The following is a 27,102-nucleotide window of genomic DNA, read 5'->3' as shown; positions in this document are numbered from 1 at the left end:
CGCTCATCCAGTAATTCAATTTTTTGCAATCTAGATATTCTATGATCTTCATCAGTAACAAGACCTTGCAAAGAAACTCTTAGAGATAATATTTCTACTTCAATAAGTAGTACTACTTCGGACCCATACACCAAAGAGAAAGGTGTAGCCCCAGTAGGTGTTCTAATACTTAATCTGTAAGCCCATAGTGCAGGATTGAGCTGCAGATGCCAATCCTTCCCGGATTTGTTTACTGTTATGTGCAAGATAGTCAGTAGGTTTTTGTTAGATGCCTTAGCTTGTCCATTACCTTGAGGGTAATATACTGATGACCAGTGTTGATTTATTTTGAGTTTCTCACAAAGATCATCCAAATCTTTATTCTTAAACTATCCTCCATTATCAGTCACAATGGATGAAGGTATCCCATACCTGCAAATTATATAGTTTAGGATGAACAAGGTGACTTGTTTACCAGTTGCTTTGATGAGAGAAACCGCCTCTACCCACTTGGTAAAATACTCAATGGTCGTTATGATGAATTTATGTCTATTGGATGATGCAGGATATATCTGACCATTAAGATCAAAGGTCCATTGTTGAAAAGGCCAATGTGTAATAAATGGTATGAGGTCCCTTGTCGGGGCATGTATGAGGTTTCCATGAAGTTGACATTTCTCACAAGTCTTAGCAAATTTGATGGCATCTTTTTCCATGTCTAAAGAGTAGTAGCCAGCTCGTAGTAGTTTCCGAACTAAAGTAAGACCATTTGAATGAGATCCACAAATACCTTCATGAACTTCCGATAATGCACGTTTAGATTCTTCAGTTTCTAGACATCTAAGCAATGTACCATCCAAACCTCATCTAAATAAATCATTAGCTATGATAACATACCACGAAGAATTTTGAGTTAAGTTTCTTTTCTCATTTCGTGTAAGATTTCCAAGGATAATTTGGTCGTGTAGATAGGAATAGATGTGGCTGTATCGAGATGAGTCATGTCCAATAATAGTACAAACTATTTGGGTCATAGGAGAATCATAGGCGGGGTAATATAACTCTTCAACCAGGAAATCTAAGTGAAATTGGACTCTTGTAAATCAGGTATAGATGCCAAGGTGGCCATAGCATCTGTTGCTCTGTTTGTGGATCTAGGAATCTATTGGAATGATACAAAAGAAAAATACTTCTTAAGATCATCAACCATCCTCTTGTAAGGCATCAATTTCTCATCCTGAGTCTGATATGTATCATTGATTTGATTAACCACCAGCTGAGAATCTCCATAGATATACAATTCTGCAACCTTCCATTCAATAGCTAGTTTTATCCCGTTCACCAAAGCTTCATATTTTGCAATGTTGTTTGTGTAGGGGAATAGAATATTATAAGACTTTGGGATTGAATACTTCTGAGGAGTAATAAATAATATGCCAGCACCTGAACCATTTTGAGTAAAGGACCTATCAAAGAACATTTTCCAAGGTTGTTGAGTAAGATGCATTATAGATTCATCTGGAAACTCTATGTGTAGTGGTTTAGAGTCTTCAAGCGGAGCTTCAACAAGTTGATCAGCAATTAGCTATCCTTTTATGGCTTTGCGTTCCACATATTCAATGTCAAACTCTGTAAGGATCATGACCCATTTTGCTAATCTTCCTGTAAGTGTTGCCTTATTGAGAAGATACTTGAGTGGATCAATTTTGGCCACCAACTTGACTGAATGTGCTATCATGTAGTGTCTCAATTTTGTGATGTAAAGGCTAACACCAAGCATGCTTTTTCTATTATAGTGTAGTTCATTTCATAAGACGCCAATTTCCTGTTGATGGAATAAATAGCTCATTCCTTTTTTTTATCATCCTATTGCACCAGAAGTGCCCCTAGTGATGAATTAGTTGCTGATATATATAAGATTAGTGGTTTACCCTGAATCGGTGGCATCAATATTGGTGGATTCGATAGGTACTCTTTGATTTTCTAAAGATGTTGTTCCCACTACTGATCCTAGTTGTAAATTACTCCTTTTCTCAATACCTTTGTGAAAGGTTGAGCTTTGTTTGCTAGCTGAGAAATGAATCATCTAATGGATTGGAGACGTACTTGTAGACTTCTCATTTAACTAATGTTCTTCAGAGGTGACATTTCCATTATGTCTTGGACCTTCTCAGGATCAACCTTGATTCCCTTCTTTGAAATGATGTAGCCAAGTAGTTTACCAGATGTCACTCTGAATGCACACTTCTTTAGATTTAACCAGAGTTTGAAATTTTCCATTTTGTCAAGTATAGGACCTAACTCTTGAATATGCATTGATCTTTTCATAGTCTTCACTAAGGTGTCATCAACATAATCTTCCATATTCTTATACATCATATCATGAAAAATGGTAGTAACTGCTCTTTGATAGGTTGCTCCTGCATTCTTTAGCCCAAATGGCATGATGTTCCAACAAAAGGTTCCCCATGCATAGGTGAAAGTTGTCTTTTCTTGATCTCCAGGAGCTATTTTGATTTGATTGTATCCCGAGAATTTGTCCATTAGTGAGTACATTTCATACCCAACAGTCATGTTGACTATCATATCAATGTTTGGCAATGGAAAGTTGTCCTTTGGACAAGCTTTGTTAAGATCTCTGAAGTCAATGCAAACTCTGATAGACTTGTCTACCTTTGACATAGGTACTATGTTTGAAATCCTTTCGGCATAATCTATAGCTCTAATGACTCCAGCTTTGAGCAGTTTTTCTAGCTCAGCCTTGACCAGTAGTGCCACATGTGGGTGCATCTTATGAAGTTTTTGCTTAACTGGTTTTACTCCTGGTGTAATTGAAAGATGGTGCATAATGAGATCGGGATCCAAACCCGACATATCAGAATATGTCCATGCAAAGTTTATTTTCTTTTCTGAGAATAGTTGAGTGAAATCCTTCAATTCTTCTGCTGATAGTGATTGAGCTACATGAATGATGTGTGGTATCTCTTGACTCCCAATGTTCACTAGCTAAGTCGGCTCGATCAATATAGAGGACCTTTCTTGGAAATGACTTGGTAGTATATCAAGTATCTCACCTTCAAGCGCCTCAGAGAGGTTTTCACCTTTAGGTACGCCCTTTATTTTCTCTTTTTAGATTTTGATACCACCACAATGTGGTTTTCGCCATCAGATCTTTTATTTTTATTTTTCCTCTTTTTGCGACTAAGATACTTGATATCCGCTTAAATCAATTTTCACTCTGTTCACTGGTGGAAGAGTCTATAGGTTCGACTTCATTGAGATAATAGGCTAACGTATAGTCATTGGCAAAAGTAGGTATATTCATGGGTTGGTTTTGTAAAGTACAGTCAATCAATTCGAGATGTACTAAGGATAAATTTTGGATAGGTTCAAGAACATTCATAGTATTATTATCACAGCGGCAGATCGAAAAGTCGAGTTTTAGAAGAATACCTTGCGTAAGTGTCTCAAGACCAAGAAGAGTCAGATCATGAATATTAAAGTTAACATTAATATTAAGTTGATCTAATCTGATAGACATACTTGTAACATTGTTCACTATGCCAGTTGGATGTCATATCGTGGTTTAACAACAAAAAGATCAGTAGATAGATTTTCATTATTTGTATCAGCTGATTCAAAATTTGAGGCTGAGTAGATATTGTCCTGAATAAGACTATCATTAGAGTCATCAGGTGAAGTTTCCAAGTCTTCTTCAAGTGACTTAATAAGTGTATGTATGGTATCAACACCAAGATCTTTAATACTGCAAGTTCCCTCATGTTGTGGTTCATTTGTCATTTGTATTTGACACACTTGTTGACATGATCTTGATGTTTCTGTAACTTGTTGTCATCTGCTCCATTTAGCTTCATCTGGACTGATAACTGGTTCTTGTTGTATACCTTCCAACTCTTCTTGTGTAGTGCTATACCTAATTTGTTTTGTTTTAGGATAAGGGCACATAGATGAGAAGCTTTCTGGTATTCTCCCTTATTTCAATCCTTGTTCATAATTTGTTTGTCTCTTTTGTCTAATTTCCTGTATTTCTTTCTCTAGTTTTATGCACATCAGCTCTTGAGTATCATTTATGACACCGCTAAATTATTGTGAAGTTCCTGTAGTGGATGTGTCTAAAAGATAGTCACGACTCCATTCATACTCGTTTGAGTCAATCTCTGAATCGTTTACTTCTGGCTTGCCAGTATATGTGACTGGAACTTTTAATGGTGCAAACAATTCTCTGATTCTTACTACTTCATCTCTTATATCCTCAGGGACCTCAACTTCCTGTATTATTGTAGCTGATACCATCGAAGCTTGAGCACTAACAATTTCTTCTTTCTTGACTGTTGATTCCTCTTTCTCTTTTCTACACTGTTCTTTTGTTTGTTTAGTGTATGCCTCATGTAATGTTGAAGGCGATATCCTTTTCTGGCACATAGACTTAGGAACATGTTTTTGGTCTAATGTCTTTTTCAGATCATACCCCAGTCTAGCCTTATCATTTGTAGATTTTGTTTGTAGTTGAATTGGTTCAGTAATACCTTCTTTTTGTTTACACAAAGGACCAGTACTTGAATACCCCGTGCGTTGGATAATCTTGTAGCCAAGACCATATTGGTTTGAGGAAATCTCACAATGTCATACCTCCTCATTTTGATTATCTTCTTTAAAGAGCCAGTTAAGAACAACGTCCTCTTCTATTTCATCCGCCAAGGAGGTAGAAGATTGTACAAAGAGACCATCATATATGGTATTCAGAGCCTCTAATGGTTTGCCCAACTATTTTGGTGATGGAGGGAGAGAAACTAATGAAAGCACCAGTTTTATCTTGTAGCCATCCTTGCTGGTATTTGTAATCTTCAATCTCTTTTCTAAGTCTTTCATCAGTGTTTCTAGATCTTCATTTGGAGAGGCTGCCCTATTATGAGGCACAAAAGTATCTGCACCTTTTGTCAATGCATTACAAACGACATTTGTATCAGCAGGAATACTGAATTCAGCTCCATTATAGGGGAATTTTAAGCATTGATGGTATGTTGATGGAACTGCCTTCATTTCATGAATCCACGTCTTGCCTAGTAAAATATTGTATGACAAAGGAATATCAAGTACTTGAAAAAGGACATCTTTTTCTACTGGTCCCACTCTGATAGGTAATGATACTAGACCTTTAGAAGTCCTCTCTTCCTCATCATATGCTTTTATTGTTATTTTCTTCTTGGGATCAATGACATTTTCAGAGAATCCTAGTTGTGTAAGTAGACTGTAAGTACAGATATTCAACCCCGCACCTCCATCTATCAAAACATGTTTGACTCTGTGTTTGTGGATCATGGCTTCAATATGCAATGGTTGGTTATGTGGATGATTTAGTGAGTTGTCATCTTCTTCGGAGAAGGTAAAATAGTGAGGTGAAGTTAGATTAACCACCATAGACTGAAACCGATCAATGCATAAATCTTTTGGAACATTGGTGGTGAGCAGTGCTTTGTCTAGGATCTCTTTGTGAGTAGATGAGAGTTTTAGCAATTTAAAGATTGAGATTTGAGCATTTGTCCTTTTCAACTATTGAATGACACTATATCCAGAAGATGATGATGAAGTTAACCTTTTAAATTTGTCCAAGGTTGATTCTTTTTGTTTGCTTGGCAAGGCAGGTGGGTTCGATGTTGCTTGAGCCAAATTGGAAGAACTAGATCCTTGGAGGGTGACTTTATTTTGAGATTGGGTTAGAGCTTTTGCATATCGTGACTCATTTGGTTTATCTTGAACTATAATCACATTGAAATATTCTGAGTGGGAAGGCTCAATCATGTTGATAACATTGTCCTGACTGGCATAAGTATAAGTTACCTTGGCACCTCCTTTGGTCTTTGAAGAATCACCTTGTTTGTAAATAGGAAAAGGATCCTTAAATGCTTTATGATCTGCATTGGTCAGATGACTCCCAACAATGACTTTACCAGTGTCTATGAGATCTTCAATCTCATGTTTTAGCTTTATGCAATTGTTTATGTTATGAACTTTATTCCGATGGAAGTCACAGTATTCATTTTCTCTCCACCATCTTGGATTGACTTCTAGATCATATGGTCTAGAGTTATCTGGTAGCGTTATCAAGTTGTTTGCCAATAGAGTTTTGAAAGCGGATTCATATGATTCTTCGAGAGGAGTAAAACCACGCTTAGGTTTGGAAATCCAAGGCTTTTCTTTGAACCATTCTTTTGTTTTCTTTGGTGGATTTTATGTTGCAGCCTCAGCAACTTTAAGTGCTTGTATTCCACTAGCCAAGTTGAATATCGTGGGCTTTGAGTTAGCTTGAATAGTGTCTACTACTCCATCGTTAACAACATTCTTGTTGTTGTCTTTGCCAAATTTCTAATACTTGTTCTTCTCTTTAGAGCTAGATCCTGGTTGTGTTTCTTTCCAAGGTGTGATATCCCCCTTCGTTATGAGCACATCTTCCATTCAAATAGCATTATCTACCATTTTGTTAAATGATGGGTGTACTTGCATTTGTATGCCATATTTCAGTTCTGGGACCAAGTTATTGACAAATATATCCATTTTCTCAGAGTCTTGGATAGGTCGTGGATACCTATAGAACATCTTTCTCTAGCATTGGAGGAAAGTAAGAAGAGGTTCCCCTGTTTTCTGTTTAATATTGCAAAGATCGATCATAGTCACAGGATGTCGAATGTTGTATGAGTATTTTTGTAAAAATAGTTGGATTAGTTCTTCAAATGTTTTTATTCCTTTGGGTAGACTTGAAAACCATTCCATTGCTTGACCCCCTAAACTCCTTGGGAAAAGGTGCATGAGGTACGTTTGATTGTACATGAACTCCATACAGGCAGCACAAAACTCTTTGACATGATCTTGGGGATCTGAGGTACCATCATATTTGTCAAATTTTGGGATCTCCACTCATGAGGGAAATGGAGGCATGTATAGATTCTTGTCAAATGGAAAGGGACATATTGTTTCCAGTGAATATTATTTTGGGGACTTGTCCTTATTTTTCAATTCTGTGACCTCCATTCGTAAGGCTAGTAATTGTTTGTGTACCATGAGTATAGGTGAGTCTTCCTTTTTAGTAATGAGTGTCTAAACATCATATCTAGTAGGAAGTTTGGCACTTTGTTTTGCTAGTTCTAAGAAATAGTCTTCCTTCTCTTGGGTCATGATAGATTTCATCATTTTTCTAAAGTCTTTGTCCTTTTAACACTCAAGGATTTCTTTTTCTGGAGGTTCGGTGTCTTCGTCCATCTCACTTGATGATGAGGAATCATTATCATTTCTGGGAATGTTATTATCATCCTTGTTTTCATCATTATGTTATGTCGCATACATAGTGGGAGATTTAGGCTCATCAAAAATTGGTCCGCCTGATGACGACAGTATGTTAGTGAGTGGATCCTTCGTGTAGAATGGATTATCTTGATATTTGAAGGGTTGCTCTTTGCCTTTGGCTTCTTTCTTGCGAGAACTCCTGGTTTGTGTAGGAATTTTTATGGATTAGTGTGACCTAAAGTTGTTTATGATGCAGAGGTCAAGATCAATTTCAGAGCTAGTTGTTTAGTTTAGAGCATTGTTTGGGAGAAACAACTGAGATTCATTCTAGTTTCAGGAACGATCTATCCTATATAAGACGTTTATCTAAGTTGATTCTAAGAGTAGTGTAAGATTCAATCTAGTTTCAGGAATGATCTATCCTGTGTAAGATGTTACCTAAGTGACTAAAATTTAATAGGTAGTTGATTGAACTAGCTGAAAGATGATCAACCAAATCGTGCAACACAAATGGCAGAGGTACACTGTCTTGATCTGTTTATGCTCAACAAAATTGATAACCAGTATTATGTTCACTCTAAGCTATTTTTAGGCAAATTTGACTGTTCTGTTTTGACAAAACCAAAGACTCGTACGATAAGATTTTCTGAACTAGACGATAATTTAGCAGGTATAGGATGACAAAAGTTATTTTTTAATATGAGTTGTTGCCTCGTATCATACGACAGATGGGTATGTGCAGGATGACAAAATAATTAGAGCAGTTCTATTTCGTACGACATAGGATACAGAGCCAGACGACAGATGAAAATGACTCGTACGACACAGGATTAGGTCTAGGATGACAAATAAGAAGACTCGTACGACATAGGATCAGGTGCAGTATGATAAATTATCAGACTCGTATGATTGTTCACAGGACAGAGCCTAGAAATTCTGAGTTTTTTTTATTGTTGAGTATGACAACTAAGTATGACCAATTTCAAGATGGACTGATTTTTTACCAGGACCAAGTTTCGACTTAGGATAAACAAGTTTCTGACACATACAGAGTTTCGACTTAGGATGGAATTTTTTCTGACATGAACAAAGTTTCAACTTAGGATAGACTAGTTTCTGACACAGACAAACTTTCCACTTAGGATAGACAAGTTTTTGACATGGACAGAGTTTCAACTTAGGATGGACTAGTTTCTGACACGGACAAAGTTTCGACTTTAGGATGGACTAATTTCTGACACGGACAGAGTTTCTAATCATTGAGTTGGTTTCTTGTCTTCTCCAATTTTGGTATTTCAGTTTTTTATTTAGGGATGAAAACACAGAAAACAAGTAATATGTATAGTGACTCCAATCACAGCATGCAAACCCTAAGGAATTTGGTGAGGAAAGAAAACCTTTCTTGTAGACTCAGGTACACACCCAATAGCTAATCAGAATATGGTCGTTGAGTCTCACGCAATGGATTCTCAACGTCGTATTATCCGACTCTAAACACTAATGGGGGCACGAAATGACAAGTATCTTGGGAGAGTTACTATCTCTCTTGCACAAACATTATCTCCCTTTCGAAGGTGAACCGGGTTGTAAGGCCCTCCCCAAACCAAGCTTTGATTTACTTAGTTGACCATGTTTGACTTATTAATAAATGCTTTATAATTCGATAGAATGGACTGTGTTAGACAGATAGATTGGTGAGAAAGGTAATTGAACCAAGTTATAGAGTTATTGCACCTTGTGGTGTGCATTTTGATTTATTATGAATTTGAAATCCTAAAGGATTCAATGACTGGATAATCTTGATTTAACGTATGTCAGCTATGTCTAAATGTAGAACGTATATGATTTCGTGATTTGATAACATTGATGAATGTTGATGCTTCATTTATATGCTTTATGATAAAGAACTCTATATGATCCTAAAATAGGATAAATATGAGAGGAGGTATATCATTATTGGATTTGCAGGACTTACTATGATGATAGAAATAGGAATGCATGTTTTAATGTATGGATCAAAATTATGTGAATGATGATAATTGTTATGTGGAGTTATTTGGATAAAGGATGTATTGATTGATAAATGTATATTGTATGCAGAGTGCTTGTAGTGCATTATTATTCATGTGTTTTATGTTATATGAGATTATTTGGAAGTACTAATGTGTAAATTGAGATGCGCAGGAAATTTACCATGTGACCATGGAAATTACGGAGAATCAAACCTAGACTTATGTATGTTCGTAAGCCAGGGGTTGTCTATTTGGAGAGACCACACCCCGTTTGCGTTGTATTTTATTCGTATCAGTATATGCTGCATGAGTGTTAAGTGTTAATTAAATTTTATATGTAAAAACCACGAGAGGCAATTTCATGTTTTATTTTTGTAAAGGTGTTTTATTGGTGTCACTTGACACATGTGTGGATTTAAATTTATATGTTTTATTTTGTCTCTTGGTGGGAAAGTGTTTAATTATAATTAATCTTAAATAAAATAATGTGTTGTCATAAATACTTTGGGAATATAATATTTGGGGTGGTCAACTTATGTTTGACCCGAAAATAAACTTCAGAAGGGTTTAAAATGGGTTAAATGAACACCTAGGGGTAGTTTAATAGGGTTTCCTAAAGCCCATAAGGTATACCTAGGGGTTAGGGGTAATTTTAGGAAAGTTTCTACTTTATAATGATCTTTTTAACGCTTTAAAAATTGGTTTTTTTGAGTTGAGCGAAAATTGAAAATTAGAAGTTAAATCTAATCAAGATTTTTCCTTTTGGATTGAGAGTCTTTTTGCATTTTTGCTTTCTTTCTTCTTTTTGGTTTTTTTTTAGAATCCTGTGAGAACTCAAAGAGTGAGCTTCTTAAGGAAGATTTTTGGGAATAGCAAGGTAATCACCCACTCTCCATTTTTGGAGACAGAAGAAAATTTGAAAAGAAAATAATGTTATGGAATAGAAAAAAATTGATTAAGGGTAGAAGAAAAGAGAATTGTGGATTGGGCAGCTCTTCATCAAATATCATAATAACCTTTGGGTAGATTAAGGTTGGCTTCAATTATTATTTTTAATATCTTCTTCTTGTTTTTGTCTGGAAGTTGTTGGTATAAGAAATCTGTGTTCTTGAAAGTTTGTGTTAGAAAATCTTTTGGTATTTTTGCTTTATGAATTGTTGTGTTTTGGGAGTTTTCTCAAGATCTCTTACTCTTGGGAGAGAAGAGGATCTTGAGGGTGGTAGCAGTGACAGCCCTCGAGTGAGAGACTCTCTTTTGAGAGCGATCACAAGGGATCTTTGTGTGACCCTTGCTGCATGGCTTGTTTGTGCAATGGGGGTCATAAGGAGGGATATAAGGCTAGAATGCTTTTGGGGGGCATAAGGAATAAGGGGTTGAGATTATTGATATTATTAATGTGCCATGAGGTGGCTTCTTGTTTATTTCATACTTGCAGTTCTCCTCAGGGTATTTGGTCCACTACCACCCTTTGAAAATGTTCATCACCAAAGTGTGGTGCTGTGAAAGCCAGGTTGGGAATGTGTCTGGAATATCTGTATGCATTGTTTTCTATGTGTTTGCCTGTTTGTTACCCGTCTAGGAATTGGTTCTCCGAGCTCGGGGGTGGCTACCAGTTAGCCTAGGCTAGGAGGTGAGCACTCCGTGGTCATATTTGTGTTTTCCATTATGCAGGAAATTCAGAGGAAAGAGAATAGGAACCATGAAAGAGATACAGAAGATTGTTATTGAAGATACTTGAATTCAGTTGCAGATGTTTGTTTAAAGTTGTTATAGAAATATGTCTCATTCATAGAAAAAAGAGAAGCAAGTTGTAAATTTTGAAAGTAGACCTGAAGTTTTAATGTTGTGACTATTCAGAGAAAAAATTTAGTAAATTGGTAGAATATCTAGAGATGTTTTAAAAAAAAATAGCTTGTTATTTCTACTTCTGGTATATTTGAAAAAGAAAAGTTAATTTGTGTTGCAAGCAAAGCTTCTTGTATTATGGAAAGAAATAAAAGAATTGTTTTCATTTAGATTTTACCTGTATTTTTAATTGAGGCAAATTAGAAGTTTATTTATGCTGAAAGCTTTTATGTATTTTAAATGGAAAAAGTTGTTTTATGTGAATATTTTATTAGAAAAAAAAAATAATAAATGAATTTCTTTATTTCCAGAAAAAGTATAATGAATCTTGGAATAATACTCTAAATTGTATTTTAGTTAGCATTGATTTAAAAGCTTATTTTATAGATGTATTTAAATATATATATATATATATATATATATATATATATTTATATTTTGGATTAAACTTAATGTTTTTCCCCTCTATTATATTAGTTAAAATATTGCATGTAAAATTCTCTTTTAAAAAAATTATATATAAATTTTATATTGAATTAAATTTCATTTTTTTTAAACTATGATTATAAAAGTTATGTAAATATAAATTTATACATATATGTATGTATATATATATATATATATATATATATATATATATATATATATATATATATATGTATATATATATATATATATGTATATATATATATATATATGTATATATATATATATTTATATATTATAATTTTTTTAAAAAAATAATTAAAAAAAAATAATGATTTGGGTCCCCGCGGACTCCACTGTGTGTACGCACAGTGGACGGCCGCGCGGCGCCCACTGTGTGCACACACAGTGGAGCCGCTTGCGGCTCCCACTGTGTGGGCACACAGTGGACGGCCACGGCCGCCACTGTGTGGCCACACAGTGGGGAGCCGCCAGCGGCGCCCACTGTGTGGGCACATAGTGGTGTCGCGGCGCCCACTGTACGCTCACATAGTGGCGCGCGCGGCCAGCCCGCCTCCCAAACTCCCGTGACCTGCAATAAAAATTCATGGCCGCCTTTAGGGTCTTCGGCCCAGCATGAAAACTTTGACTGTAAAAAAAATATATATGGGATAAAACCCTAGCCCGGATGGGGCTAGGGCAGTTCGGTTTTAAAAACAAAAGAAAATTATTAATTAGTTTAGATATTATAAATGTGGTAAAATTGGAACCCTAATTAGGTTTGGGGGAGAATATGGTTTTATAATTAGGAAATTATAATGGTATTCAAATTTAGAATTAAAATATTTGCCATTTAAGTAAAATATATATATATATATATATATATATATATATATATATGTTTCCATATATATATATGGGAATATATATATATATGTAATTATATGGATTTTGAGCATTTCAAATAAGTAATTAAATTATAAATATATAAATATATGCATATTCAAATATGTATATATGTATATATATTTATATATTCCTGATTTTAATTTGGGATAAATTATTAATTGAATTTAAAAAAAAAAATTGATAAGACTATATAGTCATATTGGAAGATAAATTAAAATACCTCTCCTATTTCCTTTAGTTTGATTAATTTAATAAACCTATTGTCTAAGTATCTCTTGGAGATAGAATTTAACCAGTAGGTTTTCCGCAATTAAAATTTAACAATTTATCGATGCTTAGTTCGTTTCAGAATTAGCTCGAATTTAATAATGAAAATTTCATTAACGCTTGTCGCAAGAGTGAACTGTTAATTAAATTAGTATCTTTTTTTAAAAAAAATTGTTTCGTTTTTGCCCTAAATTTTGGGCATGACATTTTGGTATCAGAGCCCTAGGTTCATACACTGGTGAACATGGGCTACATTCATAACTTAGTTGCAAACAAACTATGGCTTAAAGTATAACACCTAGGTGGAACTTGCGAAATAACAAAGTGAAACATGAGTGAAAATGCTTGTGGATCGATAGATCAATATATAGCAATTCAAGGGGTTCCAAGGGTCACTAAAAACCTTGAAATTTGAACTTATTAGTCATAATATTTATGGCTTAAATAAAACCCCGAGGGCTGTGAAATATTCAACTATTTATTCATATGAAGTAATTTCGGTGTCTATTAACGAAAAACTAGACCTTTTGTACCTACGAGGTTACCATTCAATTGGAACCTAAAACGCAATAACTGCCCTAATCAAATCAAGTATGAGGAGTTAATTGATGATAACTAAAAGAATGCCATCCATCGAAATACGTTCTTGACATGGCAAATCAAATGAGATAAATAGACCTTAGATGGAGGCACCATAAACAAGATAAATTAAATTTTTAAGTTATGTGAAAATTATAATGGTTAAAAGATCAAGGCCGACATAGAGAACATAAATGAAGAAGAGTTAAGGGGTACTCTTGCAAATCTCAGGAAAGAAGCATTAACCTATCCTAATGGCTAGGTACCTTAAGAATGTGGTCAGGATAAATTTCTTATTAAGAACATTTGTTAGACAATGGTTGTAGCAGTATAGTGAAGCTAGAGTTGGATAACCTTAGAGATAAGAACTAAACTTATGAATGACAATCCCCTTGATCAGAGAACCCTAGTAATACTATAGATGAGTTAGATAAAGAGAAAGGCGGCATTAATTTCTCGGGTAAAAACACGTAATTACAATAAACCCTAAGTTCATCCGTGGGTTATATGATTGGGGAAACAAGCAAGTAAAGCCTCAAATTGATTCCTTTATGGAAAGATAACCTTGACGAAAGTAAATAATGCAAGAGAGAGGAGAGTTGATTTGGGAATCGAACAAAAGATCCCCATTGAAGTGCAAGGAGTGTAAGAGTATTAGAATTTTATGATCTAGAAATGGGTAACTAGATGTCATTCAGAAACTAAGAAGGAAAGTGCAACCCAATCATGGTTAGTCGCTAGGTATAAGACAGTATGTAACACAGTTTAACTACTAGGCACAATCGAAGAAGCCTTGCAAATTTTGACACTCAAGGGTGAGAGTATGCGAAAACATTAAGTATGGACAAAGCAACGTGCAGATGGAAATGGCTTAGGGATCGAGAGTATAATAGTAATATAATACTAAAGTGTTAATGAGGATTAGTTGGAAGTATAAAACTTTTGATGAGAACATTGATAAGGAGCCGAATTATGTGGTTAGCTAAGAATTTGGAAATTATGGGAGTCTTAAGACATTGGTAATTGTTGGACATCCTTATGTTATACCATAGTAGAGTAACTGGATACTAGAAAGGTAAGATGATTTGTTTAGATCAAGAAGATTGAAGGTGTGATATGCCAGATTTGACTAGTAAGTAAATATAAATAAGTAACATGGAAGGAGATAACTTCCCTTTTTACTAAATTTTTAATTAAAAGGATGGGTGTTGGCCACTTTTCGAGTGCACACCCCCTTGATTTCAAAGTGATTAAGTAAAGTAGAAAAGAATAAGTCCACTCTTTGAGTTGTTTGAGTTATGTCGTGAAATGTGTGGGTTGAAATTGATGTCAACCGTTTTTGATCTTACTTGACAATAATTCCACCCCAAATGGCTCTTAACCATAAGTGTTAGTAATTTTGGCAACAAGCTCCTACCTGAGGAAGGCAAGTGAATATTGGAGGTGAAAATACAAAAATTGGCATAAGGTGCTAAGAAATCAAATAATGTCCCTAGTAAAAACTATAAGATTATTTTATTCAAATCCTAAGTGGTTCTAAGTAAACAAGTGTCAATTTGGTACCGAACTATCAACCGAGTGTGTAAGACATGAAAGTGTCGACACTTGAGTTGCCACGTATCATTGAATCAAGGATTTGCATATTAAGATAGTTAATGGAAACCATAATAAATTAAGTTATTAAGGAAGGATGCAATAACATGATGGAGAAAATTGGATATTTATTAAATAATGGATATTGAACCAAGTAACTACATAAAAAGTCTATCTAGTAGAAGATGGCCTAATTAAGTGCTTTTAAACACAACTGTAATGGAAGAGACTTTTGAGTGAAATTATAGTCGCCCTTATTAAATTTATTCAACCCTCTTGAGAATAAGAGTTATTGTATTTATTACGTTAGTAATGTTCTTAATCCTATCAGCTTTAACTTCTAATTAAGCATAGGTTGCGAATAATTAAGTGTTCAAAAGGATTAGTGCAAGAGGAATGGGCGGAGAATGGTAGAGTTAGTGCAAACTCCTGTTAGAATATAATTAAGCATGCTAATAGCCCTATATAGATAGTGGATTATATCGGAAAGTATAGCTTGAAATAGTTAGCACGTGAAGGTTAAAAATCGAGCATGAGTTATAAAAAAAAATGAATGTGATCTCTTGCATATAAGAATGTATTTCATAAATTGATAAAAGAGTTTTAAGAATCTAAAATCTCAAAGAGTCTAATAATCACTTCCTAACACACTCAGGATGCGTGATCTTGGGTGATGTGCTGCGGTTACTCCCTATAGCATGGCTAGAATTGGTCATCTTGTTTCGAGTTTGATCCAACATTAATTTTGATTTTTCTTTGAAGAGTATATTGTGACACTGGGGCTAGGACTTTCTTTTTGGTTTATTTTGTTTATGAAGAGAAGACCACTAAAATTTATGTTTCTTTTTATATGAACTATGGCACTTGCCGTGTTTCTAGTTTTAATATTTTTCAATTGCCGGCATTTTTCTTCTTTTATTGGACTTGGCAGAAGTAACTTGTATTTTGGTCTTGTAAAGTGTCAAGTGGTCATTTTGATGGTTGATACAACTAGCCCTAGTGATGTGATTTGTGTAAATGTCTATCATGTTCGTTGAACCACTGATAGTGTGTCAAGGGAGAATACCGCAAGGAGTGAAATTAGGCACCAGAATTAACAAAGGACGTGTTTATCGAATTAAGATAAAGGAAGCAATATCCTCCTAGGTAAAATTAATTACGAGTAATCTGAAAAAGAAAGTTTATAACAATAGTGTGACCTAGACCTAATAAATTGTGAAAGTAATGATTATCGACTGGTAAATTTGGCATGGGTATGGAGATGATTGTGTGGATGATATCTAAAATAAGTTTTAATAATTTCTATCATTCCCTTAGAATGGGGTTGTTGTGTACCTTAATGGTTGGAAAATTGCGAATGATGCTCCCTATAAAACTTAAACCTTGGAGCCTATAAATATAAAAACATGTTAATCCCTAGTGGTAGAAAACTACCCTATATAAGGGCGGAAATTGAAGAACCTAAATATGCTTTTGCCTTGTCACCTAAGAAAGTAGGAAGAAATTATGCACCTAGGACGATTTTACGAATATTATATTAACACCCTAATGAGGTGCCTCGAATGTAGAATAAGTAGCTTCATGGTGGTTAAGTGTGATGTCGGTTTTCTTAAGTAACATGCTTGGACGAGAATATAGTAGCATAAGCATGCTTTTAAAACAAATCCTAGATTAGTAGATCTCCTAGAAAATTCTATATGTGTAACCTTGATTGTGGGAGTTGATGTGTGTTATTGATATGATTTGGATGGCGAAATAATGTAAATTGTTGAAAGATAGAACTTTGCAAAACACCTACCTGAGATCAAAGGGAAATGTAATAAAAATACTAAGAATTTAACCTGGTGAAGATAGTAAGCTAATTACAATAATAAGTTGATTTTGGTATTTCATCATTCTAGTAGACAGGGTAATAGTTTGAGTAACTTATGGAAATGGAGGGCAATGTTATGTCCCTACTTTGAAATTCTACTCATGCGACTTCCAGGAGTAAGTCGAACCCTAGGGGAGGAGGATGCAAGGCCCTCCCCAAACCAAGCTTTGATTTACTTAGTTGACCATGTTTGACTTATTAATAAATGCTTTATAATTCGATAGAATGGACTGTGTTAGACAGATAGATTGGTGAGAAAGGTAATTGAACCAAGTTATAGAGTTATTGCACCTTGTGGTGTGCATTTTGATTTATTATGAATTTGAAATCCTAAAGGATTCAATGACTGGATAATCTTGATTTAACGTATGTCAGCTATGTCTAAATGTAGAACGTATATGATTTCGTGATTTGATAACATTGATGAATGTTGATGCTTCATTTATATGCTTTATGATAAAGAACTCTATATGATCCTAAAATAGGATAAATATGAGAGGAGGTATATCATTATTGGATTTGCAGGACTTACTATGATGATAGAAATAGGAATGCATGTTTTAATGTATGGATCAAAATTATGTGAATGATGATAATTGTTATGTGGAGTTATTTGGATAAAGGATGTATTGATTGATAAATGTATATTGTATGCAGAGTGCTTGTAGTGCATTATTATTCATGTGTTTTATGTTATATGAGATTATTTGGAAGTACTGATGTGTAAATTGAGATGCGCAGGAAATTTACCATGTGACCATGGAAATTACGGAGAATCAAACCTAGACTTATGTATGTTCGTAAGCCAGGGGTTGTCTATTTGGAGAGACCACACCCCGTTTGTGTTGTATTTTATTCGTATCAGTATATGCTGCATGAGTGTTAAGTGTTAATTAAATTTTATATGTAAAAACCACGAGAGGCAATTTCATGTTTTATTTTTGTAAAGGTGTTTTATTGGTGTCACTTGACACATGTGTGGATTTAAATTTATATGTTTTATTTTGTCTCTTGGTGGGAAAGTGTTTAATTATAATTAATCTTAAATAAAATAATGTGTTGTCATAAATACTTTGGGAATATAATATTTGGGGTGGTCAACTTATGTTTGACCCGAAAATAAACTTCAGAAGGGTTTAAAATGGGTTAAATGAACACCTAGGGGTAGTTTAATAGGGTTTCCTAAAGCCCATAAGGTATACCTAGGGGTTAGGGGTAATTTTAGGCAAGTTTCTACTTTATAATGATCTTTTTAACGCTTTAAAAATTGGTTTTTTTGAGTTGAGCGAAAATTGAAAATTAGAAGTTAAATCTAATCAAGATTTTTCCTTTTGGATTGAGAGTCTTTTTGCATTTTTGCTTTCTTTCTTCTTTTTGGTTTTTTTTTAGAATCCTGTGAGAACTCAGAGAGTGAGCTTCTTAAGGAAGATTTTTGGGAATAGCAAGGTAATCACCCACTCTCCATTTTTGGAGACAGAAGAAAATTTGAAAAGAAAATAATGTTATGGAATAGAAAAAAATTGATTAAGGGTAGAAGAAAAGAGAATTGTGGATTGGGCAGCTCTTCATCAAATATCATAATAACCTTTGGGCAGATTAAGGTTGGCTTCAATTATTATTTTTAATATCTTCTTCTTGTTTTTGTCTGGAAGTTGTTGGTATAAGAAATCTGTGTTCTTGAAAGTTTGTGTTAGAAAATCTTTTGGTATTTTTGCTTTATGAATTGTTGTGTTTTGGGAGTTTTCTCAAGATCTCTTACTCTTGGGAGAGAAGAGGATCTTGAGGGTGGTAGCAGTGACAGCCCTCGAGTGAGAGACTCTCTTTTGAGAGCGATCACAAGGGATCTTTGTGTGACCCTTGCTGCATGGCTTGTTTGTGCAATGGGGGTCATAAGGAGGGATATAAGGCTAGAATGCCTTTGGGGGGCATAAGGAATAAGGGGTTGAGATTATTGATATTATTATTGTGCCATGAGGTGGCTTCTTGTTTATTTCATACTTGCAGTTCTCCTCAGGGTATTTGGTCCACTACCACCCTTTGAAAATGTTCATCACCAAAGTGTGGTGCTGTGAAAGCCAGGTTGGGAATGTGTCTGGAATATCTGTATGCATTGTTTTCTATGTGTTTGCCTGTTTGTTACCCGTCTAGGAATTGGTTCTCCGAGCTCGGGGGTGGCTACCAGTTAGCCTAGGCTAGGAGGTGAGCACTCCGTGGTCATATTTGTGTTTTCCATTATGCAGGAAATTCAGAGGAAAGAGAATAGGAACCATGAAAGAGATACAGAAGATTGTTATTGAAGATACTTGAATTCAGTTGCAGATGTTTGTTTAAAGTTGTTATAGAAATATGTCTCATTCATAGAAAAAAGAGAAGCAAGTTGTAAATTTTGAAAGTAGACCTGAAGTTTTAATGTTGTGACTATTCAGAGAAAAAATTTAGTAAATTGGTAGAATATCTAGAGATGTTTTAAAAAAAAATAGCTTGTTATTTCTACTTCTGGTATATTTGAAAAAGAAAAGTTAATTTGTGTTGCAAGCAAAGCTTCTTGTATTATGGAAAGAAATAAAAGAATTGTTTTCATTTAGATTTTACCTGTATTTTTAATTGAGGCAAATTAGAAGTTTATTTATGCTGAAAGCTTTTATGTATTTTAAATGGAAAAAGTTGTTTTATGTGAATATTTTATTAGAAAAAAAAAATAATAAATGAATTTCTTTATTTCCAGAAAAAGTATAATGAATCTTGGAATAATACTCTAAATTGTATTTTAGTTAGCATTGATTTAAAAGCTTATTTTATATATATATATATATATATATATATATATATATATATATATATATATATATATATATATATATATATATATATATATATATTGGATTAAACTTAATGTTTTTCCCCTCTATTATATTAGTTAAAATTTTGCATGTAAAATTCTCTTTTAAAAAAATTATATATAAATTTTATATTGAATTAAATTTCATTTTTTTTAAACTATGATTATAAAAGTTATGTAAATATAAATTTATACATATATATATATATATATATATATATATATATATATATATATATTATAATTTTTAAAAAATAATAATGATTCGGGTCCCTGCGGACTCCACTGTGTGTACGCACAGTGGACGGCCGCGCGGCGCCCACTGTGTGGGCACACAGTGGAGCCGCTTGCGGCTCCCACTGTGTGGGCACACAGTGGACGGCCACGGCCGCCACTGTGTGGCCACACAGTGGGGAGCCGCCAGCGGCGCCCACTATGTGGGCACATAGTGGTGCCGCGGCGCCCACTGTGCGCTCACACAGTGGCGCGCGCGGCCAGCCCGCCTCCCAAACTCCCGTGACCTGCAATAAAAATTCATGGCCGCCTTTAGGGTCTTCGGCCCAGCATGAAAACTTTGACTGTAAAAAAAATATATATGGGATAAAACCCTAGCTCGGATGGGGCTAGGTCAGTTCGGTTTTAAAAACAAAAGAAAATTATTAATTAGTTTAGATATTATAAATGTGGTAGAATTGGAACCCTAATTAGGTTTGGGGGAGAATATGGTTTTATAATTAGGAAATTATAATGGTATTCAAATTTAGAATTAAAATATTTGCCATTTAAGTAAAATATCTATATATATATATATATATATATATATGTGTTTCCATATATATATATGGGAATATATATATATATATATATATATATGTAATTATATGGATTTTGAGCATTTCAAATAAGTAATTAAATTATAAATATATAAATATATGCATATTCAAATATGTATATATGTATATATATTTATATATTCCTGATTTTAATTTGGGATAAATTATTAAGTGAATTTTAAAAAAAAATTGATAAGACTATATAGTCATATTGGAAGATAAATTAAAATACCTCTCCTATTTCCTTTAGTTTGATTAATTTAATAAACCTATTGTCTAAGTATCTCTTGGAGATAGAATTTAACCAGTAGGTTTTCCGCAATTAAAATTTAACAATTTATCGATGCTTAGTTTGTTTCAGAATTAGCTTGAATTTAATAATGAAAATTTTATTAACGCTTGTCGCAAGAGTGAACTGTTAATTAAATTAGTATCTTTTTAAAAAAAAATTTGTTTCGTTTTTGCCCTAAATTTTGGGCATGACACGGGTAGCTTCTAATTTTAATTGGAACTAGTCAGGGATTCGCTCGGCGCATCGAGGTATAAACTCAATTAAGAGGTCTCCCAGCCTTGAAAACCAAGGTTTAATATACCCGAAGGTACGAAGGAGAGCTATTCCCAAGCACTGTCGTTGACTTGATTTTCATCAAATCACGTTTATTTATAGTGGGTTGGAGTACTTGACGTTTAGCCGTTCCCACTTAGGTTGTTCCCCTCACACCGGCCGTAACGGCTTTAAGAGTTTTTCAACCCCTCGGGAGGGCAGGCCTACTAAAGATGTACAAATCTCAAACAAAGAAAAAGCCTCAAGGGTCTGGATTTCTGATTGTCTAGAAAAAGACAAGAGCATACTCTCCTACCTCTCAGAATCTTCTAAAAACATGAAAGACGGATTTGTTCTTTAACGAGATAGCAAGTTAGGTTCCTAAAAAATGAATTTAAAGATTACACGATGTTTAGCCGATTCTCCTTAGGCAACCTGCAAAGACAACGAATCAGTAGTCATATTGTCTTTGTGCGACAAGCATATTCTTTGACAAGTGTTCTGCAAAAACTGATTAGGCTGTGAAAAATTCTGAGATAGACAGATAAACAGTTAGGGTCAGTCATCAGAATAATCAATAAAAATCATGAAATTTTGCCTCTTTTTAAACTTTTTTACCAAAAAATATAGAGTCGTACGATAGAATGAAAATTCGTACTATACAGGATTCCAACTCATACGAGACAGGATTCCATTTCATACAACACCTGCAGTTTGTCGTTTTAGCCTCTGGGAAATGTCGTATGAGATGTACGGATGAGAATCCGAAAAATCTAAAATCTAGAAAATAACAAAAAAAAATAAGCAATCAGTCTTGGAGGCCGAAAAATGTAGTCTTCTGCCCCATGGTGGGTGCTAGAGATGTGTGTGTGAAAAAGGGTCTATAGCTGCAAACACAACACTTTAATTAGTTCATTATATGTATGGTTAGTAAATAATAATCAATCAATAATAAACCATAACAAAGTGACTAATTGTCTTCTAAAAGATGCGAGTATAAGATTGATCTCAGATTTTTATAAGCAATACCAGTGACTAGACTACACCAAGACAAAGGATTTAATCTATAGGATATTTAACTATATGGATGCAAAAATGGATGAATAATTCAAGCAAATAATCAATTCAAGCAATAATGGATTCAAGCAATAATAGATTCAAGCAATAATGGATGAGTAAAACTAAATATGGATGCAAATAATCTAAAAAGCACAATGATCTTCAATGACTCCAGAGCAAAATTAGTGTGATAATAATCTCCAAGTGTGTTCTCAAAAATCTCTGGGGTAAATTGGAATGGGAGCTGAAGACTGAATTTATAGAGAATTACAAGAGAAAAGCTCAATTTAGGATTAATTGAAATCAGATTCAATTAACCTTGAGATAGAATCCAATTATAGCTTAATTGAAATGCATTCAAATTAGAAGTCCAAATTGCATTGGAAATAATATTAAATTAATTCCATGCGCTTGTGATAAAAATAGATAATTCCATGCATATATTTGATTTATTCAAGAAAATAGTCTTTTCAATGCAACTGAACTTCTTTTTCTGAAAAATTTTGAGTCCCAATTTTAGAGAATAATTCAATAATTCAATTTAATTGCTTTTCTGATTTCAAGTTCTATATTTAGAAAAAGAAATAATATCTCAAGTTTGATTTCTCTCTCAATTCAATTATTTTATTTTATTTTCAATTCAACACTTGCTTTGTAATTAATTCCTCTATTGTAATAAATTAATTCCTTTTGCATGATTAAATGGCAAATTTATTAATTAATTAAATATGAAATGATATTTAATAAATTAAATAAGGATAATTGATCAAAATGATATTCTTGGAAATTAATTCAATTAATTAAATAAATATTTAATTAATATTGAGTAATTTATTTGCCATGTGATATTTGATGATTAAAAAATTAATAATGTGCTCAAGATTGATTTAATTGTCTTTGGTTAGGACCTTGGTGATGTTGTGGAGATTAGGGGCCCATGGTTTAGATGACCATTTTTAGGGTATTACACTTATGATATTTGTTTTTTGGCTTACTACAACCCTTGCAAGATTAAGTCCATTCATTTTTAGATGTCCTTATTGGGAATTGAACTTGGGTCTCCATAGTGAGAATCAAGTGTTTTAACCAGTTAAGCTCATCCCCTTGGATATCATTCCTAAAATTTTATCCATATTACTTAAAATTTTAGACCAATAATTTTGAAATATTTTTAAGGTAAAAATCTTGCATCTAACTTTAACAAAGGTCAATATTTTTCCAATAGAATTTTCTTTTTATTTGTTTAAAAAAAATTATTAATAATTAATTAAAAACAATGTCTCTTCGTAGAAACTAATAATCAATTATCTTAAAAGAAAGAAGAGAACTGTTCAAAATCACTATCTACGTGTCCCACAACTAATACTATAGATACAGATCACCTAACCACATATTATACCTAACAGTAAGAGCTCTCAACTTATTAAAGAAGAAACAAAGTAGCGCCATTGAACTGGGAAGGTACAACAAAAGAGAAGCTGATAAAAGAATGATGTGGACGCTTGATAAACCAAAAAATTACATTAATAGGGCACCATTTCAATATTGGTAATATATGGATTGTCCGCATCATAGAGACAATTCAAGGGCTGTAATTCCGTTAAGGGGAAATCAAATAGTGGGGAAGAGGGCGGAGAGAACAAGTGTAGCTCTTTATCCCAACCCATGTCAAACTCCAATTCTTCTGCAACAGAATTCAATGGCGGAGAAAACACTTCAGAAAGGTAATCTTTGGGCCATACTGCCAGCTCATGGGTGGTTTTGTAGGCTGCATCCTCCTCTTCCAAAGGTTTTGTTTGAAGAAGAATCAACTCCTCCCTAGCTTGACTACAAGACGAAGAACATCCTGTGAGTCTCTGCACAACCGCCATGAAATCTTCAGGCTGCGTGTGTATAACTTCAGGAGATCGGAGGTATATAATCACAGGTTTAATCTTTGTAAAGTTGTGAGAGTCCTTGGGAACCTTGAGAGGGGTGGGTTTCGAACCTTTGATCCCAGTTTTGCTCCTACTCTTTCTCTTTCTCACCTCGTCCATGGATACTCGTACAAGCATTTGTCCCTTAATTAATCAAGCCTGTCTGTAACCTTCTCTGCAGTCTGAATAATAAATCTAGAGAAAGCAAAAGCTTATCTTTGTCCCTGAGGGATAGTGCGACTGGTGTGTGAAATTTATAGGCCTCCGAGAAAGGGTTTGATGTTTGAACTGGTCTCAAGAGTAAGTCAAGGACAATTTCCTCATCAGAATAGTGCCTATTTCAACATGTAGTGTACTCCAAATATCAAAATGGATTTCGTCTGTCCCCTGTCCCCTCTCCTCATTTATTATATGCATATTTTTCCACTCATTTAATTAAATAATCTTCAGAATTGCCTTGTCAAAGCCGTGAGTACTCGGGGGAATTCAATCTCTCACGCTGCCATTCAACTGTAACTTATTTTTAAGTATTTATTGTGTAAGACTGGGTTTACACGGATAGACTTCAGACTTCTGATGACTTAAGAAATAAAATTTGTAGAAATTTAATTGTTTGTTTGTTTGTTTTTGTTTTTAAATTAAGTCTATTTGTAGAAATTAAATTGTTCTAGTAGTCTTTGTCCTCCTAGTTTAAAGATTAAGTCAATCCTTTTAAATAATTTAGTCGTTAACTTATTCGCTTGAATTCCAAATTGAACACCGAGGGTCTTGTATCTAAAGGTAAGTCCCAAATCATCATAAATCAATATGTCAAAATCACATTAAGACTAATAAATTTATATGAACATTTGTATAAATAGATACTACACTATTGATTTATCATCTCAACAATCATATATTTGTGTTTAGTATTATTGGCCCTTTGTTCATGTTAATTGGGGTAGATTGACTCGTCATTAAGGAAGTTTCATACTATTCCTCCACACATTAATAGTCTCCCTGGGTGTTTTCAACACCATGCATGTTTATACATGTATGTACATTGGTACCAATGGGCAAAGAATTAGATTTCAAATTATTGCCACCCAAATGTAACTATGCTATGTTTAAACCATGAGCAATACCTTATCTAGGATGAAAATAAGAATTCTAGTTAAAAACAATCTATTCAATATTTAATTTTATCTTCTTTTTTTAATCTTAATTCTAGGAGCATCGTTGCTAACAATCAACTCACTATATTTGGTTGGCATTTTTGGTGTGGTTTGAGTTCACAATTTCAAATCTATTTCCCATCTTAAGTGAGGATGCAGAAATTTGGGAAGATATATATTGCAAATTTTTTACTTTTCAATTCATCATTATCATGTATTTTTATCTTCCTAAGCACTTTGTGTTCAAGCCTCTTTTATGGACAAAAACCCATTGGATATTCATAGTTGGTGGACTAAAACCCATAGGTTAGTAGAAAGAGAGGGAAAAAAGCGTTAGGTTCTTGAGAAATTTTTATCTCTAAATTTATATTGGAGATTAAAATGTTGCAAATTATTCAATATGTTTGTTTTGTTTGTTTGCGAGTTTGTAGGCATATTTGAAGAGCTTTGTTGTTGCAATGTGTGATTGGTTGTGTTTTGATTTCAAAGTGGATTTCCTTGGAGTTTGGTTTGTTGTGTAGACATGTATTTTTTCACTATAGGAGTTTCTACTTATACTATAGAAGTGCATTTTGGTTAGCCTCAGATGTGGAGGAAATCATTTTCAATTTTGGATCTTTTTAATGTTCACGATATTGTGCAAATTGTGGTTTCAAATGTATATTTTTTATTTGTATAATATTCAAATATTATTTCTACTATATATGACAGATTTGTTTCTACCATTTAAACTTATTTTTATGTAAATACTCATATTTATAACTTGAGAATTTTTAAAGTTTGTGTACAAGTTGGGTCAAATTGGGTTCATAATTTGGTAAATAATTTTTATTTCTTTATGAATAATTCAATTTATTTTGGAAAAAAATTTCATGATGATTTGAATATGAAAATCATGAGTCATATTTTTTTCACTTGTTGATTTAAAATAATCTGAGATGATTATATAAACTGGCACGTTGAAACAATTCTCCTTCTTTTAGAGATGTTACCATTGATGACAACTTGAGGGTGATTTAGAAATGGATAGAAATCCTCTCCTACATCACCTCTATTGTTTATGAGCTAGATTCTCTCTTACAAGAAACTCTCCTCTTGATCTCAATCCTAATCCTCCTCTCATGAAAGATATAATCCAAGGCACTCATTGACCCTCCTCTAGGCTAGTTTTGTCTTGCAATCAAGTATTTTCTATATTACTTTCCTCTTGTATTTTGTTTTGTTTCATGCTTTGTTTTTTTTCTCTAATATTATGTAAGGGACTAGGACTCTTTCCTTGACTTTTCTAATAAAAAATAATTAGGTAGGTAAAATATCATTATAATACTCAACAATCATAATATAAAACTTCTTATATACAACTTTGGAACCTTTGCAAATTTTCATGCACTTGATAATGATTCTAGTGGATGGTACGGGTTTCTATATAAAAATTGATAATCCATTACACCATATGAAGAGGTTTTTTAACTCCATGAATTGCATTACATAATGAAACATATATGACAAAGTATTGTCAAGTTTTGAAGGATAGAAGGTATATAAGATAATTATTCAATGATAAAAATAGCTTCTAAACAATGTTTTGAAGAAATTATTTTGAATTATATGTAGAAAAAATCTTTCATATATATGAATATATACAATGTTGCAAAATCATTTTATATGGAAAAATGTTTAGGATTTTATATATATCGGTCATTGAAATAAAATAAGTAATCTTGTTCTTCAATATTTGTTGATCTGTAAGAAAAGGGTAGTACTAAAGTAGACTCTAATCTTTGGAAAGATCCTAATAAAATTGATAAAATAGTTGCAATTCTAGAATATATTATCTATAATGATAGTCATGAACTTATACAACTACTCTCTTATGTAAGTATTATCAACTAACTAATTAATAAAAGTATATAGATAGTTTATTTATTATTCTTGAAATTTCTTTCTTATCCATCCATCTTCTCATACATTTTGA

At 33.5% G+C, this 27,102-nt stretch overlaps 1 protein-coding gene across 1 annotated transcript; it reads right to left on the bottom strand.

Moving 5' to 3' along the window:
* Positions 1 to 23,580: 23,580 nt before the first annotated feature.
* Positions 23,581 to 24,093, bottom strand: LOC131073596 (uncharacterized). Its single transcript, XM_058010057.2, has one exon. It carries the CDS (start codon positions 24,091 to 24,093, stop codon positions 23,581 to 23,583), a length of 513 nt encoding a protein of 170 aa, XP_057866040.2.
* Between the last annotated feature and the right edge of the window lie 3,009 nt (positions 24,094 to 27,102).

The sequence above is a fragment of the Cryptomeria japonica genome, chromosome 11 (genome assembly GCF_030272615.1).
Source record: "Cryptomeria japonica chromosome 11, Sugi_1.0, whole genome shotgun sequence".
In the NCBI taxonomy this organism is placed as follows: Eukaryota; Viridiplantae; Streptophyta; class Pinopsida; order Cupressales; family Cupressaceae; genus Cryptomeria; species Cryptomeria japonica.
The sequence above is the reverse complement of the archived record's forward strand: the minus strand, read 5'-3'. Positions and strand labels throughout refer to the sequence as shown.